Consider the following 20,219-nt stretch of genomic DNA (forward strand, 5'->3'; position numbering starts at 1 on the left):
TTCTCTATTGTTACATGATTTGAATATTTAATTTGAAATGTTCAGTCTTTGGAAATTAGATACTAATTGACTGTTTAGCATGTCTGATAGATATGGAGTAAAAGGAATATATGTGGAATTCTGATCAATTGATTGGTTGATTGATTGTTTATCGCCACTTTCAACAAAATTGTGCTATTTCGTGGCGGTAAGTATTTTGGTGGAAGACTTAAGGTGGTACCTAACACTACAGGGAGATAACTCTGTAAAATCAGCTAAACGTTTTAATAACGTTATGTTGTTAAGGGAATATTAAGCTTCTCAATGATCAAAATAAGTGTTTGTCAAACTGCTATATGACCAGTGTAATTTTTCTGATAAAATGGTTGGTTCAAAATTTTTGAATTTTTTATATTTTTGTCAAAGGGTCAAAGTTAATACTTTGTCAAAATTTTATGAAATTTAGCCAAATTAATTTTAGTTAAAGTGTTGGGTACCACCTTAAGGTAATCAACTTTATGATGAAAGTCCATGATGGATTTAAAAAAATGATTAAAAAAGGTTTTTATTATATAATTCAACAAATAAAAGATCTTTGAAAATCTACACGAGCAGTATATCATCTTTTTACACAATGAGAGGGATGGGATTGATTTACAGAAAAATGGGCAATTAAAATAGGATAGAGAATTATTTTAGGGGCAAAAGAATATAAAGCATAGAGAAAATGAGGTACTGATATAAAAAGATAAAAAATAGAAATAGGCCAAATTAATAGTTATCATACATATGTCCATTAATTATACCAGGTAATGACATTTTTTTTTTTACAAATTAAGTAAAATTTATAACATCAACATTTGGGCTCGTGCAGATAGAAACCAACCTTATGCAAGTGTATATCAATATATCTGTTATCCTATTTCGGCTTAAATTAAAATCTATATTAAAAGTCTGTTAATATTTGAAGATTAAGTTGTTATAAGATTCCTATAAAATAGCCCCAAAAAACTTTTATTTCGTATTTGAATATATGGAATGTTGCCAAATCCAATCAAAGTTGTATACATGTACATGTAAATTAAAATTCCCTAGCATAATGTGGATTTTATATCCAACGCAGCCGATTTGTAGTAAAATCAGATTCCTGAGCCATCTTACTATATAATGGTACAGATTTTTGGGCAGGGGTGTTATTCATTTCTTCAAATTGCTCTTCATCTTTGTACTTGTTTGGCTTTTTTATTATTTTGATCTGAGCGTCACCAGAGACATATATGTCTCTGGCGTCACTGATGAGTCTTATGTAGATAAAACGTGCTGCTGGCGTATTAAATTATAATCCTGGTACCTTTGATAACTATTTGGGCCATTTTTCTCTATTGTTTATATTTCAGCATATTTTCCCCATTGTTCTCTATTCTGTAAACCCCATCGACAATTCTTGATCTTTAAAGGTTATAGCAAGAGTTCATCATTGAAAAAGATACATGTATTATTATTGTTGAAGACTATTATATGTTGACCTCAATTTGTCTATTGGTTATTTGTGTTATGAGGTTGCTGTATTGATGATATTAACCCTACATCTTAATCTATTCATATGTAATCTTTGAATGACTGAGATTATTCAGTTTACGCTGGAGCTAATTCAGTTTTCTCCATGCTTAGCATTCACAGAAAAGATTATTCCAGGAATTAGTTCCCATAAATACCCAATATTATGCAATTCATTTATGTTTTAAAGACATCCATCTTTTATCAGTGGCAGTCTTTATTAATTATGTTGTATGAAATGACCGATAGATATTCTTTTAATCTATACCTGGTTGCAAAACAATATGCGTAATTAGTAGAAGGTCTCGGAGGATCTTTAATAGATCAATACTATGTTTTAACAGATGGGAAACTCTCAGTATATAAATCAGTAGTATAAAAAAGCAATAACTAGTACTTTACTATACTGCTCACGATTTTCCAAATCGTTAAAATACGAGGTAATTTCAATTATGGAATTAACGAAGTATTTAACACATAATTCTTTCGCTGTTGGGATGTTGTAACTTAGAAAGGTTGATTACATATCTACTGAGGTAGGTTATGTTAGGATATTGGACAAATTAAAAGCTTTATAGGATCCTCGTCAATACTTCTACGAAAGTTATCTAATTAAAGAGATATAGATTTCTATTGTATATTCAGCTATGCCTATATAGAGATATATCGCCTCCAATTGACGTGTTTTATTGCACTAGCGATATGTTTTGTTGGAATATGCAGCAGATATTTTCGTCATTTAACTTTGTGCAGCAGTTAGAAGCGTATTGGGTAAAATATTGGTAAAACATGTAATTGATAAATTCTACTTATGGCATCGTCTGCAGATTCTAGACAGAATACGCCAACTAAAATACCCTTACCGAAACAAGAGGGTTCTAAAATAACTAAAAAGCTGTGTGATACAAGGGCTGCTGGGAAGACAAAGGAAATTGGACCGAGAAAGGTTTCTTCAACAACTGCTAAAGAAGTTGGAGGAAAACAGCTGTCCACAATTTCTAGGGAAATTAAAAAAAAGCAGACGTCTGTTTCTAAGGAACCTAAAAGAGAGCAGACGGCTGTTTCTAAGGAACCTAAAAAAGAGCAGACAGCTGTTTATAAGGAACCTAGTGGGAAGAGAAGTTCAACTGTGATATCAAATAAGCCTTCTGTGATTACGAATAAAGTTCAGACAAGTGTTTCTAAGGAACTTAGAAGAGAGGTCTCAGGATCTAGGGAAACAAAAACATCTGGTTCAAGGGAAATAAAAAAGGAAAATACATTTGTTTGTAAGGAAGGGAAAAAAGGGGAGACAAATGCTACTAAGGATATTAAAAAGGATCCAATATGTAATTCTAAGGAAACCAAAACATGTGTAGCCTCCGCTGCAAAGGAGACGCAGAGAGAGAAAACATGTTCAAAGGAACAAACAAATAATTTGACAACTCCAGGTAGTCCATCATTACGAAGGGAACAGACTGTCATATATAGAGGTCCACCAATCAAAACTGGTGATATTTCGATAAAGACCTTAACAAATGAGACCGAAACAAATGTTGTAGAAAGTTCCACAAATACAACAAGTGAAAATACCTGCTTGCAACAGAATGAGTTAAATTCTCCGTCTGTGGATATCGATACTTCTTGCCAAAATAAGATTAATATTCTGAATGATACCGATTTGGAGAATACTAACCCTAAAATCTGTGATGTTCAGATAATTTCAAATGAGCCAATGGAATCAAATACGGAACCTTACGTGCCAAATTCAAAACGATTTTCACAATCTCGACGAGAATCTCGGAAAGGGAAAATTTCTGATTCTTCTGACAGTGGTGTTTCACTAGGGGGTGCTGACGTAGGTCAGATTGATGATTTTTATGATGAGAATGATACCATTGGAGTTCAGGCTCAAAAAGAGGTTCAGGAATTTTCCGTAGTTTTGAAAACTTGTGATGATGAAAACGATCCATCTTTAATTTCGATAGTAGATTCTAATGCAGTGGAAACGTCAGTAGCCACCATTACTAATTTAAAGGATAAAGTGTCGGGTTACGATTCCGATGATATTCTTCATGAAAGAGGATCAACTTTTCTAGGAATATATAATTATGTGCCAAGTAATTTAAAGGTAGGTTAATCAATGTTTACATTTATATCTGTATCTGTATGTTTTGAATTGGAGTAGTAGCTTTGAATTGCTGCTTATTGAAAACCTTCAAAATATAACTATATATCGTCGCTGGGCTTTTAAAATGTCGTATATGACTTTTGTGGCTAAAACTACTTTTTGACACCAATGGTCTGGGCGGGAGGAAATCCTTGGTATTACAAAATAGCATACAGATAGACCAATAAAAATGTGTGAAATAAGACATATTACAAAATTGCCAATGTCAATTGTTTGTAATGTTTGCTTCCAAAATGTTATATGAAAACTTGAAAATCGTAGTAGAATGGCTTTGGGAAAAGATAATTGTACATTTCTTTATTTCTGTGAAAATGATTTAAGTTCTTGGATAATCCAGAAATGTCAAAGTTTTTATTTCACTGCTATTTACAAAAATGTTCAAATTCACATACAACATTTTGGAAGCATACATTTTTGCCAAAATTTTCAAAGCCTGTTTGTGAGATATTTTTTTTCTTGAAAAATTTGTGATTTACAACATTTTAGAAGCCCAGAGCGACGATATGTAGGAATTTTTTTTCTTGTTTTCATTTCAAATGTTCCTATCTTTATACATTAGTTGTAATGCTTTTGCCGATGTCTACCTGAAGAACAATTTTTCTACTTTTAATATCATTTCTTTTTTCTTTCTTTCCAGAAATTACAATTTCTACCTTAAAAATGATTTTTTTTTGTTCTCATTCCATTACTCCTTTATATCTTTCCAGAATTTACAATTTCTACCTGAAGAACATTTTTACTAGTTTTTCTTCCATAAGACCCCTTAATAACTTTCCAGAAGTCATTATGGCATTGTAAATGTCTGCCTGAAGTCTCTAGATTTGCTTCCATTATAAATATCCCTTATCTTTCTAGAAATTATAATGGCTTTGTAAATGTGTACCTGGAATAGAATTGTTTAGAGCTTTTTTGTTCTGTTTACCTTTATTTGTTGATGGAATTTATGATGCAGTTATCATTAACAAACCACACCTATCTAATTAGTCTATAAATACCTGTATTGTAATGGTTTTCTTTAAACTATTATTTCCTACAGGTATTTTATAAATTACTTGTAAAAATGCATATAAATGTAGAACTCACCTTTGGCTTTGTAATAAAATGTATGATGTTTCTTAAAGTCTCTAGTTGTTGTATTGGGGCATATGAGACCTTTTGAATTTGTTCAGGATTTGCTTATAATGGGGTAACACACATTTTAAGCAGGTGGGGTGCCACATTTGAAAAATTTGAACCACTTAGAAGTAAACATGAAAGATGCTAATTTGTCTTGAAAAATCAAAGATGACAAAATTGTCAAAAAAAAATTATTTGAAGGTTTACTGCCTTGAAGAAATATAAACAGTTATAGAGAACTTTGTAATGGATAAGAAATATTTATCAGGGTATAATCAGAATTGCATATGTTTTTGACTGCAGTATTTTGACAAAAGTTATAAAGTCACAAAATCTTTTGTACATGTTTAATCTATGTTAGATATTCTTATCTTTAAGTATTGCATTAAATTTGATATGAGTGGGACATTACTCTCGCAGTATACTAAAAATGAGAGGGAGATAACTCTTATAATAAATCTGACATTTTTTTTAGATGACTAACTTAGTTAAATTTCAGACTTGACTCAAATGACGGTAACCTGTTCACACATGTAAAATGACATTATAAGAAAACATCATTTACATTTGATTTGATAGGAATGAAAGATAACTTGCTCATTAAATGTGACACTTTGAGGAGATAACTCTAATATTTAATATAATATAAATAAGAGATAGCTCACACATTTCATTTAAAACTTTTAGGAGATTGAGATAACTCTTTATATTTGATATAACATAAATGGGAGATAACTCTTTATGTTTGATATTACATCAATGGGAGATAACTGGACTGTTGAATTTGAAACTTTTAGGAGATAACTCTTTATGTTTTATATAACATAAATGGGAGATAACTCTTCATGTTTGATATTACATCAACAGGAGATAACTGGATTGTTGAATTTGAAACTTTTATGACATCTCTTTAGTATTACATATTTAGCTGTTTGGTGTGAACCAAAGCTTTGTGTTGAAGACTGTACTTTATGACTACTTCGACTTATAAAAATGGTATACTTTTACAAATTGTGATTTAGATGGAGAGTTGTCTCATTGGCACTCATACCACATCTTATATATATCAATAGATGGGTGATAATTTGAAACTTTTAGGAGCTAACTCTTTTATATTACATAAATGGGAGATAGTTCATATTGAATTTGAAACTATAAGGAGATATCCCCCATTTCTGTGATATTAAATGGGAGATAGGTCATATTGAATTTGCAATTATAAGGAGATAACTCTTTTATTTAATATCACAGAAATGGGAGATAACTCATACATTGAATTTGAATCTATTAGATGAAAACTCTTTTATATTACATAGATGGGAGATAACTCATATTATTATACCTTACATATATTTCAAACAATACTGTTGGGTGAAACGTTATCACGTGACTTGGAATAATTCAATTAATTTGCATTCAATTGCATGGAAGGACGAATTACTCTAAAAATTTCCACCAGTGGTAAATAACCCTATTATTTACCGCTGAATAACCTTTTGAGTTTGTTGATTTGTACTCTAGTTACCTCACATGAAAATGACGTCACAGACGTAAATAAACAAAATGGCAGCGTTCACGTTACACTGGAAGCTCATCGAGAGACGAGGAAATAAGGCATTGGACATGAATAGAGCTGAGAGAGCCAGCAGCCGATAATATCTCTTATAAACGGTCCTTTTCAGGGCCATCAATATTTTACAAAAATAGTCTACTTTTGTTGTTAATTCGAGAAATTCGAACACAAATTTGTATTTTTAAACGTCAGTCTGTGTGTTATGTTAAAAATATAGACACTATAGTAAGTGTTCACTGTTAGTTCGGTATAATAAAACAATTGTGGCCCCTTAGAATCGATGAATATCAAATATTGTCAACCCTTGAAAGTAATTTGTCTTCAGGCTGTGCCCTCAATGAAATAACCTTCTCGTGTTGACAATTTTGGATATTCACCTTTTCAACGGGCCATAATTGAATATTGAATTTGAAACGATTAGGTGATAACTCTTTAATTTTACTTAACAGAAATTGAAGGTTTCTTGAATGTTAATATACCTCTTAATATACAAATGTATAATATTACAGAAATGAATTACAGTTGAAAAAAAGGTGTTGTTCTGGTTTCTATTGACAACTTTCAGTGATGCTTTTAAAAAGTGTGTAAACATTGCTTAATTATCATTCCTTTAGTTCATTTCGCTTTTACCACAATATAGAATGTCAGAAGAATTCACTATCAGGTACTGACTGTGCAAGGACTGTATAGCCAGTCAAGGTAGTTAAAAACTTCCATTTGTTGTATTGTCAGGTAAAGCAACACCTTTCCATGTATAGTGCAGGGTTTCCACTGGCTGTCACCATTTTCGCAATTTGCCAAAAAAAATTAATTGGGGCGATTAAAATTTGTCATTTGCAAAAGAATTTGGCGAAAGAAATATATATATAACATATATTTTCATCCATCTTGTTTATTTACTTTTTTTTTTATACTATAATGAAACAGATTTTTCACAAAAACATGAAATGAAGTAAAAACTGTTTCCTGGCTGCTGGGCCTTAATAATTTTTTAACTAAGTAGCCTTATATAGGCAATATGTCTATCTTAAAAAAATTGTGCTCTACAGAATCAAATATAGAAATTTGACATTGAAAGAAACAATTGAGTCAGCTTACACACCATAATTGGGAATGTTTATACATAGGGATCTTTAACCTTATTGTAGTTATAACTACTCAATACATTGAATTACAATTATAGATTTGTCTCCATGAAAACAATATACAGCCAAATTGTTTTTACTGTTCATTTCTATAACAAACCATTGTGCTGATGTTTCTAAATTGATATTTCAATATGTCGGCTTTCAGCAATCAAATAATACATAATTCGTATTTTCAGACAACTTTTATAGAATAAATCAATTTAGTCTTTGACCATAAAAAAGATGTCCTCAGGTGAAAGTGACTGGTTAGCAATTACTTCTATCAATAATTCCTACGGTGGTCATTAAGATGACCATGGTGGTCACCGTTGGACATAGAAGTAACAATTACCATGATTTATATAACTGTAAACTGTATGTATCCTTGTCATAGCCTTTTAAGGACCAATTGATAGAAATGTTACGGAAATCGGTACAATCTTTATCTTTATTAAGGTTTCAAGAGATAATTGACCTATGGTCATTTGTCCAGTCAACCATTTGGATACAGTGAGATTATCTCTCAGGAGAATACTTCTTATTGTATGTGTGGTGACTTTTGCCTAATGACCCTTTGTGATATTTGATGTGTATTTTGTCTTAATTGGCAAATTTAGCAACAGAAAAAAAAATCCTCTTGGAAATATCCCACTGTATTCAGTATTTGCTATACAAATGGCTTTATTTATATAACCTAGACAATTATTTGTTTGGGGGCACTTAATGTCTGTAGCCATTGGCACAATAAGGAGTAAAATATATTAATTCACATATTTATCAATCCCTCTAATATATCAGTGCTAAATTCTGCATTGAATCAGCCCTGTTTACTTAAAAAAGATTATATATCTGTAAAACATGAATTAGTCAGTGATACAGCTACCCAATGTTAGATATTTAAAAAATAAGCAAGACAGCAACCCAACAATAGGATTATAAGTTAGTAAGACAACAACTAAACTACAGGCGTATGAAAGTCAGCAAGACAGCAACTCAACCTCAGGAATATAGATAAGTCAGCAAGACAGCAACCCAAGAGCAGGAGTATTAATTAGTCACTCAGACGGTAATTAACAACAACAGTATACAAAAGTCATGGAGGCAGCAACCCAACAATAGGATTATAAGTTAGTAAGACAACAACTAAACTACAGGCGTATGAAAGTCAGTAAGACAGGAACTCAACCACAGGAATATAGATAAGTCAGCAAGACAGCAACCCAAGAGCAGGTCAGTATTATAATTAGTCACTCAGACGGTAATTAACAACATCAGTATACAAAAGTCATGGAAGCAGCAACCCAACAAAAGATGTATGCATTATTCAGGGAGATATCAACCCAACAAAAGGACTCAATCAATCAGTGAGACAGCAACCCAACAACAGGAATATAATTCAGTCAGCAAGACAGCAACTAAACCGCAGGCGTATAAATAAGATGCATTTTGTAGTAAGACAGCAACCCAACAACAGGAAAAAAATTTAGTCAGCAAGACAGCAACTCAACTGCAGGCATTATATAGATAAGTGAGTAAGACAGCAACCTTACCACAGGAATATAATTAAGTCAGCAAGACAGCAACCTATGAGCAGGAGTATATATATTAGTCATGGAGACAGCAAACCAACAACAACAGTATTCATTAGTCAGGGAGACTGTCAGCAACCCGACAAAAGGAATATTAATTAAAGTCAGTAAGACAGTAACCCACCAAAAGGAGTATGAATTAGTCAGCAAGACAACAACCCAACAAAAGGAGTATTAATTAAAGTCAGCAACCCAACAAAAGGAGTATGAGTTAGTCAGCAAGACAGCAACCCAACAAAAGAAGTATATATTAGTCAGTGAGACAGCAACCCAACAACAGGAGTATGAATAATTCAGTTAGACAGCAACCAAGAAAAGGATTATAAATAAATCAGCAAGACAGCAACACAACATGAATATTCATTAGTCGGTCATACAGTAAATTATACATAGTCGTAATCTCACATTCTTGAAAACGTTTTTGTATTTGATTCGTTTGTTGGTCATGCTTAAAAAACACTTCAGTGGCTGATCCAGAACTTTTTTTAAGGGGTCCACTGACTGACCTAAGGGCTCCAGTCACGCTTCAGTGATTCCCTATATAATTTTACAACCAAATTTTTTCCCCGAAAGGGGGAGGCCTGGGCCCCCCAGGGCCCCCCTGGATCCGCCTATGCTCTTGATGTAAATTTACTGTAAAACAAACAAATTTCAAAGATATTTTTTTAAAGGAAACTTTTGGTTTACATGCCATAAAAAATTAGCCATGGGACTTGCTGACAATTTTGGTTATCTATCTGATGTATCTATGTAAGAAAAGATCCAAGTAACCCAACATTGCGCCATTATCTGTATTCACATTATTTTTTGTACTCACAAACATGGCATTCATAAAATGCTTCATTACAGGCTTTCTTACTTTTTCTATGGAATTGTGTCTACTCACAAACATGGCACTCATAAATTGCTCATTACAGGTTTTCTTATTTTATCTACGGAAATGTGTCTCTTGTGCATGCCCCAGTTGTCACTGTTATTTATAGTCATTTGACAGAACTTGAAATAAACATTAATTTTAGGTCATTACGGTAACTGCAATTGCTTGTTTTAGTGATAGATTCTTGTTTCACGGAAAGACAGATGCTATGATAGATACAAATAACCATGTACAGAAATAGATGAGCATCTTTTACATTGATATAAATTACCACAACAAGACACTAGATATGCATGGAAGAATCTATTAGTCTGCAGAATAACCCAGTTATCTCGTCTCTGAGGGCATTCTTGTCACTTTTTATAAGGACAATCTTATTTAACTTAAAATATATACCACCTTACTGTTGTGTTTTGTTAAGGTTTTATATTTATTGATAACTCTGGGACATTTTAGTTGGGTTCTGTTTTGTCAAGGTTTTATATTTATTGATAACTCTGGGACATTTTAGTCGGGTTCTGTTTTGTCAAGGTTTCATATTTATTGATAACCCTGGGACATTTTAGTCGGGTTCTGTTTTGTCAAGGTTTCATATTTATTGATAACTCTGGGACATTTTAGTCTGGTTCATAGGAAATAATTGAGTTTACGTACATTATGTAATTAAGTTTGACCTAGTTAATTTCAATAAGAAATGATTTTGTAATTTGTAAAAATTTAATAATAGCATCCTTATTCCATATAATGTAACCAAATATTAAGTTATGGCAAAATTGACTTGGAAATTCTGTTAAATTAAGCATTTTATTTTATTATTTAAAAGATTATTGTTTAAATACCCAAGTTCCGTCTAATCCATATACTGATATAAGGATAAATGATTGTATTATTAGCACGATTGATCAGAAATGGATACTGATTGATCATGAAAGCTGATCCTCTTATTTTAGCAAATTTAATTTACCTTCAATTCCATTTGTGTAAAAAACGATCGGTTCTTAAATGCACAATTGTAGAATTTGAAGTTTAAATCCATTCCTTTTGGAATAGAATTTGGTTTATATGTATGATTATGTCAGTAATTTACCAATGTTTCTTCTGGCTTGTCAGACTTCATTATTCAATTTTATAAGTTTGAACCTTTATCCATCAGAAGATTATGTAACGGTTATGTAAGATCAGAAACTATGATGTGGATAATCAGATTTATTGTTTTGGCTGTAATAGGTTTTTTTTATAGAGATTTTCCTTTCTAGCTTAAACAATATCCATAAAAGTAGATATACTTTCGATGTACTTTAATAGAAAGGCAACCAAACAACATTGAAAAAACTAATCTACAGTGAGTCTGTCAACACTATAGAAAGACAACCAAACAACATTAAAAAAACTAATCTACAGTGAGTCTGTCAACACTATAGAAAGGCAACCAAACAACATAAAAAAATGATCTACAGTGAGTCTGTCAACACTATAGAAAGGCAACCAAACAACATTAAAAAACTAATCTACAGTGAGTCTGTCAACACTATAGAAAGGCAACCAAACAACATTAAAAAACTAATCTACAGTGAGTCTGTCAACACTACAGAAAGGCAACCAAATAACATTAAAAAACTGATCTACAGTGAGTCTGTCAACACTATAGAAAGGCAACCAAACAACATTAAAAAACTAATCTACAGTGAGTCTGTCAACACTATAGAAAGGCAATCAAACAACATTAAAAAACTAATCTACAGTGAGTCTGTCAACACTATAGAAAGGCAACCAAACAACATTAAAAAACTAATCTACAGTGAGTCTGTCAACACTACAGAAAGGCAACCAAATAACATTAAAAAACTGATCTACAGTGAGTCTGTCAACACTATAGAAAGGCAACCAAACAACATTAAAAAACTAATCTACAGTGAGTCTGTCAACACTATAGAAAGGCAATCAAACAACATTAAAAAACTAATCTACAGTGAGTCTGTCAACACTATAGAAAGGCAACCAAACAACATTAAAAAACTAATCTACAGTGAGTCTGTCAACACTATAGAAAGGCAACCAAACAACATTAAAAAAACTAATCTACAGTGAGTCTGTCAACACTAAAGAAAGGCAACCAAACAACATTAAAAAACTAATCTACAGTGAGTCTGTCAACACTATAGAAAGGCAACCAAACAACATTAAAAAAACTAATCTACAGTGAGTCTGTCAACACTAAAGAAAGGCAACCAAACAACATTAAAAAACTAATCTACAGTGAGTCTGTCAACACTATAGAAAGGCAACCAAACAACATTAAAAAAACTAATCTACAGTGAGTCTGTCAACATTATAGAAAGGCAACCAAACAACATTAAAAAAACTAATCTACAGTGAGTCTGTCAACACTATAGAAAGGCAACCAAACAACATTAAAAAAACTAATCTACAGTGAGTCTGTCAACACTATAGAAAGGCAACCAAATAACATTAAAAAAACTAATCTACAGTGAGTCTGTCAACACTAAAGAAAGGCAACCAAACAACATTAAAAAACTAATCTACAGTGAGTCTGTCAACACTATAGAAAGGCAACCAAACAACATTAAAAAAACTAATCTACAGTGAGTCTGTCAACACTATAGAAAGGCAACCAAACAACATTAAAAAACTAATCTACAGTGAGTCTGTCAACACTATAGAAAGGCAACCAAACAACATTAAAAAACTAATCCACAGTGAGTCTGTCAACACTATAGAAAGGCAACCAAACAACATTAAAAAACTAATCTACAGTGAGTCTGTCAACACTATAGAAAGGCAACCAAACAACATTAAAAAACTAATCTACAGTGAGTCTGTCAACACTATAGAAAGGCAACCAAACAACATTAAAAAAACTAATCTACAGTGAGTCTGTCAACACTGATGTTTTGATTTTGAACCCTAATCTCATAGGGATGGGGTGGGTGTTGAAAAAAAGGAGGGGTGCTTGACTTTGATCATATATGACAAGGATTGTCAGATTTCCTGCTGAAGGTCAGTGGTTAAATTCTCTAGTCACTCTGACTAGTCTTCCACTGACAAGAACCTAAGCTGCCATGATTATTTGCCTATTAAAGAGTGCTGAATGTAATTTGTGTTTAAAACACCAGCAAACAAACAAACAAACAAATAATTCATAAAACGATATAAAAGAATTGCAATTACTTTTGAAATTATGTAAAAATAAGTTAAATATTATTAACTATATGTATATAGATAATGAAAAGTGAAATGACAGAATCAACGGACATCACTTCATGTTCATTCATGCCAAAAAATGTCCATCAGAGAAGTAAAGCCCAAAAGGACCAAGTAAAAAATAATGAGCCAAAACAGCTATTTTTTGGTTCAAGTTTTGAAAATGAGAAAGGCAGCTGCAATGCAGAATTTAGGGAATCGTTTGCATTATTTTGCTTGTTTTCAATTTTATTCAAAATGGTTAATTTTTCTTACAAACTTCATTTTTTAAAGGTTAAATTGTATTAAAGGAAAATAGTAAAGTTAGTGTTTTCAAAGTTAAAAAAGAATATTTCATTTTAGCGAACTCTTTGGAGCCCGGGACTCCTATAATTTTGATCTCTTGCTAAGAATTTCTGTAGTTTATTCTTTTGGTTGATTTAAGAAAGTTCTTAAAATTGTTTTAGAATATCTTTTGGGTTAATTATCATATTACTGCTGGCAAAGTTACACCAAATCAGTGTGAAAACATCAGCTTATCAATATAAACTGAAGTCAAGACACTTTAAAAATCTGTGACTGAGAACGTTATGTTTACTTTTGTCTGTAAACATTTTTTTTTTTGAAAATTACTTGTGTGAAATTATTACATCCATTAGTCGATTGTGCTTTTATTGTCTTCATATTTCTCATTTTGTTTTTAAGTTCAAATGAATATCTATCAGATTATCTCCCTTATGTAGATGTCTGCCTGTTTTAATCTTTTATATTGATATTTGCTTCCATTTTCTATAATTGCACCAGAGTTGTGATTTGATCGTAAATGTTGTTAATTGCTACCATTTTACAGGAAGTAGATCTCCAGAATTCTCAGAACATGTTACCTAATATGTCAAAACACAATACTTAATCTTACTTGTATTTCCTGTTCGACTGATGCGTCAGATGAAATTTCATAATTCCTAATCCTTTTATGGTGCATCAAGAAGCGTTTGTCTTATGTCATATCGTCACGTTTTTAGGTTATTTGGAGAATCTATGTGCTGATTTTATCTTTGAAAGTTTTTTGTATGTTTATTGACGACTGTTTAACACTCCAGGGGACCATTTAGAGGTTGCTGTATAGACATGGTCCTGTCTTTTGGCGGAGAGTATTTTGCCCTCTGAGCATCTTTTGGTTATTTTTGTCATTGGGTTGCTGTCTCATTGATGTTAATCTTATATATCCTTTTATTTAAAACTAAAAAAATATTTTTTGAAAAAGCTTGAATGGAGAATTTGTTGTGTGATTGTGGGGGAAATCTCAACCAAAAGTTAGCTGACTACAAATTTCCAGAATGAATGTTTGTCATTTCTAATTTTGATTAATTTTATTGATTTTTTAAACCTCTCAACTTTTAGGAGGAAAGTTGTGAAATCTATTAAAATTATTAAATGGCTTAATCTTAATAATGACATCATGAACAATTCTCTTCTTCCTCCATGTAAAATTAAGTTATTTGATGATATCAACATTTTGAATAGTTTATTGTTTGTCTTTACATGGTTATTTTTATTGTTACATTAATTAATTAAGTCTGTTTTGGTGCAAAATTAAAATCCAAATCTACACTATTTATATGAAGGAATAAAAAATGGGATTGTTTAGCTGGAAATTTTGTTATATACTATCATATTCTATGTTTTTTCTCTTCCTGGGCGAGAAAAGTGAAAAATCTGTATGTATTGGTCCCTTAATGGTAGTTAAGTCTCATTAGGTTTGACAAAATGATGGCTACAAAGTTCAAAATCAATAGGGTTCAAGCTCATGAGTAGCTATCTTGGTTTTTATTGTGGTTTATACAGCTGGGAATTAAATAATTTTTACCATCAACAACTTGGCATGCTCATTTTTTTCTTTCCAGATTCGGTTTTAATTGTTTTAATAGCTTTTATCATATTGAGGAGGTTTTGTGATTATATTTTTTATTTAAGATTATTGTTTTCATAACAACATGTCTTTTGTTGTTGCATCTATTTGTTTGAAAGTCAGTTTTATTACAATCTGATTGAAACTCAATCCTAAATACATATCAATATATTTTATGTTTTACAGATCTTTCACTATCCTTTGGATTTATGTAGTAATGATATGCGCCATCAAAATTTTGAAGGCTAAAATTTCATTGGCTAGCTGATGTTATAACTATCAGAACCAGAATTAAAATGGAGTGCTGTTAGATCCTTCTAAGAGAATTGATTGACACATGATCTGCATTTTCAGGATGCTTAAGGATGTACTTAGGTAAAATTTAAAAAATCAAGAAATTAAAATTGATACTACATTTTGAAAGAGTACCAGTTAAGGAACAAAATAAGCTAAAAATATTGATAGGTCATGGACCTCCTTTTCGAGATATTTGAGTTTTTAAAAAAAGCGGGAAAAGGCTGACTCAGACTTTTACCTTACATTTGCATTGGTATCATTTGGGTCTCAAATCCAAAGAACAAAAATTAAGAAATTGCTCAAACTTTGGAAAATGGCCTTTTATGAGCTATTGAAGTCTTTTATACAAAGAAAAAGGGGTGTTATGGGGCAAAATATTTTACCCTGTATTGATGGAAAAATACCAAGGAGTCCAAATATTTGACACCAATTTCCAAAACCTCACCTAAGTACATCCTTAGGTCATTGCAGTTTTAGGAGTTTTTGTCAGATGTTCCAACTCCCAATGGTATTACTTTCATACAGGGAAAAATGTTTTGCCCCTTATCTCCCATAGCCAGAAATTAGTAGTGCTTTTGCTAATTAATATTCATAATATGTAAATGAGAATTGTACCATGTGATAACAGTTTGAACTGGACTGGCTTGGTATCACTAAAATCTTTAAAACACGGATATTATAAGTTGTCTGTCACTGAGTCCTTGTTTATAATCACTAAGAGATTTCCGGAATAAAAGTGGGGATGATTTCTGGATATGCCACTTTTCTCTTCATAGAACACTTATAAATATCTCATGAAAAATTGTTTCCAAAATTGAAGCAGTTTGTTGGTGGTTTGTGTTCTGTTTGGTGGTTTGTGTTCTTTTTGTTGTTGGGTTTAGTACAGTTTGTTGGTGGTTTGTGTTCTTTTTGTTGTTGGGTTTAGTACAGTTTGTTGGTGGTTTGTGTTCTTTTTGTTGTTGGGTTTAGTACAGTTTGTTGGTGGTTTGTGTTCTTTTTGTTGGTAGTTTTTGTACAGTTTGTTGGTGGTTTGTGTTCTTTTAGTTGGTAGTTTTTGTACAGTTTGTTGATGGTTTGTGTTCTTTTTGTTGGTAGTTTTTGTACAGTTTGCTTATGGTTTGTGTACAAGTTGTTGGTGGTTTTTGTTTGTGTACAGATTGTGGGTGGTTTTGTGTACAGGTTGTTACCGGTATTGGCTTAATTGTGTACAGTTTGTTAGGTTTACTAAAACAATATTGTTTTGCAAAGAGATTATATTATTTATTCGATCTTTCACTCAAGGAATTTAGAATCCTCTCTACTCTAAACTGAGTAAAACACACTGAGTAATTACTGATGTCATTAGTTGGCAAACTTCCACCTGAAAAACAATATTTTTGTTCATCTCAAAACTTCACAAATTATACTGTAGCATGTAAACACAATTCCTAATTCCTTTATAAATCAATCTGTCATTTTTTTGTCACTATTTTTTGACAGTTAAGTGGCATCTATCTAAAAAACTAATAGTAAAGTGTGGATTTAATGAATGTGAATGTGTAACAAAAATGGCAATGTTTGCCCTAATTGATGTTTATTGCCAAACTAAATACTAATTCTAATGGAGAACTGGGTTAATGTAATAGTTTATTGATCTTTGATCTTTGAGATTTTAAAGGATATGTTTGTTTTTATTAATTGTGGTAGATTAGAAATTTTCATATTGATAATTATTTTGTCAAGTATATTTGTTTTTCCAATATCCTATTTTACAAAGTTAAATACACTATGGAAAATAGATATTAACATTTGGCTATGCTATGTTTTCCTATCTATGCCATATAGATATTCTCCTTTCTGTGCCATATAGATAATTCTATAAAAGAAAGAAATTGTCACTATAAAACCAGGTTCAATTCACCATTTTTTACATTTGAAAATGCCTGTACTTTAAATTATTCAGGAATAGGTTAGCTGTTGTCCATTCGTTTGATGTGTTTTTTCATATAGAAATTATTCTTTATGTCTTGCGCTTTGTTTATTTTAGAATATTTGTCAATATTTTACCTCAATCAGGTAAGAGTTTCATAAAACTCCTTCTTACAAACTATGATAGACTATCTGCCCTGAAATTATAAGATGAATCGGACGACCGGTTGATGGGTTGCTGCCCCGGAATTGTTAATTTTAAGGAAATTTAGCCGTTTTTGGTAATTATCCTGAATATTATTATAGATATGACTGTTAGCAGCAATAATGTTCAGCAAAATAAGATCTACAAATAAGTTAGCATGACCAAAATGGCCAGTTGACCCCTTAAGGAGTTATTGCCCTTTATAGTCAATTTTACCATTTTCTTAAATTTTTGTAATCTTTTACAAAAATCTTCTCCTCTGAAACTACTGGGCCAAATTTAACCAAACTTGGCCACAATTGTCATTGGGGTATATAGTTAAAAATTGTGTCCGATGACCCACCCAGCCTACCAAGATGCCCATCATGGCTAAAAATAGAACATAGGGATGAAATGTAGATTTCGGCTTATAACTCTGAAACCAAAGGATTTAAAGCAAATCTGACATGAAGTAAAAAATTTTATCAAGTCAAGATCCACTGCCCTGAAATTTTCAAATGAATAGGGCAACCAGTTGTTGGGTTGCTGCCCCTAAATTAGTAATTTTAAGGAAATTTTGCCGTTTTTGGTTGTCTTAAATATTATTATAGACAGAGATAAACTTAAAGCAGCAATAATGTTCAGCAAAGTAAGATCTACAAATAAGTGAGTCAACATGATCAAAATGGTCAATTGACCCCTTAAGGTCTTAGAATAGAGGAGTTTTTGCCCTTTATAGTCAATTTTAACAATTTTCATAATTTAAAAAAAATGTTTTTCTCTCTTACTATATACAGTGCATAATAGATCGATATATTGTTAACAGCAAGAGTGTTCAGTAAAGTAATATCTACAAACACATCACCATCACCAAAACACAATTTTGTCATGAATCCATCTGTGTCCTTTGTTTAATATGCACGTAGACCTAGGTGAGCGAGAACTAAGACAATATCAGTGTCCACAACATATCAAGTATTCAGCTCAAATGGATTTCTAAGAGGGTCATGAATGGCCTTGATAATCAATCAGCAAACTTGCCTTTTGAGCTAGGATTTATTGCGATGATGAGCCCAATTTTTTTTATTGTCAATGACTCCATGTCATATTTTTAGCTACCCTTAACATAAAATGAAGAATAAATATTTTTGGTTAATATAGTTTTTTCCTTATTTAACTGTTGATTGTCCTCGGTACCCCTTCCCATCCTTTATTTAAACTATTCCTTGTCATCAAAACTCAAGGGCACTTTCAGGATAGTGGAACTGTCCAAATTCATCTTTGTCCAGAGGGACTTACATGATTTTTGCTTGGTTTAAGTATATCAAAAACTTTTGTGGACGGAAATATTGACTTTGATGTTTAGATTATGCATCATTGGACAATACTTGTTGGAATATAAGACCCCACAATGTTGATGTCTGTGTTACGTAAACTCCTTGATGAAGCAGAAATTATTATTGAATTCTTTATAAGGACGGCGAGACAATTATGATTTCCGTCTGTGATTTAATGTCTGTGGACTAATTAACGCAGTAAATCACTACAATGATTCTATTGAATTATTCATAATTTTTTATATATTTTCTAATAACTCATATCTGGTATTTATTCAGGCAATAAACGAATTGGTGATGTAAAAGTACTATAATTATATTGAGTAGATACAGTGTAGTATTAAGTTAAATATTGACTACTTTCTACAGATAGTTCAGGCGAACCTTTAAGAATATTATATTGTTGTTATAGTTCTGTAAATGCAGAAATTTCTGTGCAAATTATTATTCCAACAGTGAACCAAAATGTTAAATAGATTGATTATCAAAACCAAACTGTGATTCCCTAATTTTTCATTGGAAGTTTAATGGATTAGTTGGTTTACATGTAGTTGTGGTCCAAATAAAGTCGCATAGTTAAACTTTGCCATCATTTAAACTTAGTTATTGTTCATTTCAATTTCTGGTCAAATAGTTTAAAAAAAGCCAATTGTTACTAGAGTACATTCATTATTTTTTTCAAGTTTTGCAAAAGTACCTTTCAGTGTTTATTAAACGTTATAGAAATTTGAATTGAATCAACTTTTTATCTGACAGATTTTTGTGGAGTTAATTCTTAAACCTAAACATGTTGAAGTTGACACAATGAAGATTTCCTAAACCTAGAGTGTCCTAGACAAATTGAAGTTTTCTAAACCTAGAGTGTCCTAGACACATTGAAGTTTTCTAAACCTAGAGTGTCCTAGACACATTGAAGTTTTCTAAACTTAGACACATTGAAGTTTTCTAAACCTAGAGTGTCCTAGACACATTGAAGTTTTCTAAACTTAGACACATTGAAGTTTTCTAAACCTAGAGTGTCCTAGACACATTGAAGTTTTCTAAACCTAGAGTGTCCTAGACACATTGAAGTTTTCTAAACCTAGAGTGTCCTAGACACAATGAAGTTTTCTAAACTAAGACACATTGAAGTTTTCTAAACCTAGAGTGTCCTAGACACATTGAAGTTTTCTGAACCTAGAGTGTCCTAGACACAATGAAATTTCTAAACTTAGACACATTGAAGTTTTCTAAACCTAGAGTGTCCTACCACATTGAAGTTTTCTAAACTTAGACACATTGAAGTTTTCTAAACCTAGAGTGTCCTAGACACATTGAAGTTTTCTAAACTTAGACACATTGAAGTTTTCTAAACCTAGAGTGTCCTAGACACATTGAAGTTTTCTTAACTTAGAC

General features: G+C 31.7%; 1 protein-coding gene across 22 annotated transcripts in view; it reads left to right on the forward strand.

Annotated features, from left to right (window-relative positions):
- Nucleotides 1-20,219, forward strand: part of LOC139492042 (neuron navigator 2-like) — a 322,278-nt gene that overhangs the window by 40,610 nt on the left and 261,449 nt on the right. For 7 of the 22 annotated variants that reach the window (XM_071280111.1, XM_071280117.1, XM_071280112.1 and 4 more), the window contains exon 1: nucleotides 2,284-3,646. The exons of 5 other annotated variants lie outside the window; for them this stretch is intronic. In XM_071280111.1, the coding sequence (XP_071136212.1) occupies nucleotides 2,348-3,646 (1,299 nt within the window). In that variant the 5' untranslated portion in view covers nucleotides 2,284-2,347. Of the gene's footprint in view, nucleotides 1-2,282; nucleotides 3,647-20,219 lie in introns of those variants that run through there. 10 more of the 22 variants (XM_071280116.1, XM_071280124.1, XM_071280122.1 and 7 more) reach the window with 3 other exon arrangements.

This window comes from Mytilus edulis, chromosome 10, assembly GCF_963676685.1.
Source record: "Mytilus edulis chromosome 10, xbMytEdul2.2, whole genome shotgun sequence".
Taxonomy (NCBI): Eukaryota; Metazoa; Mollusca; class Bivalvia; order Mytilida; family Mytilidae; genus Mytilus; species Mytilus edulis.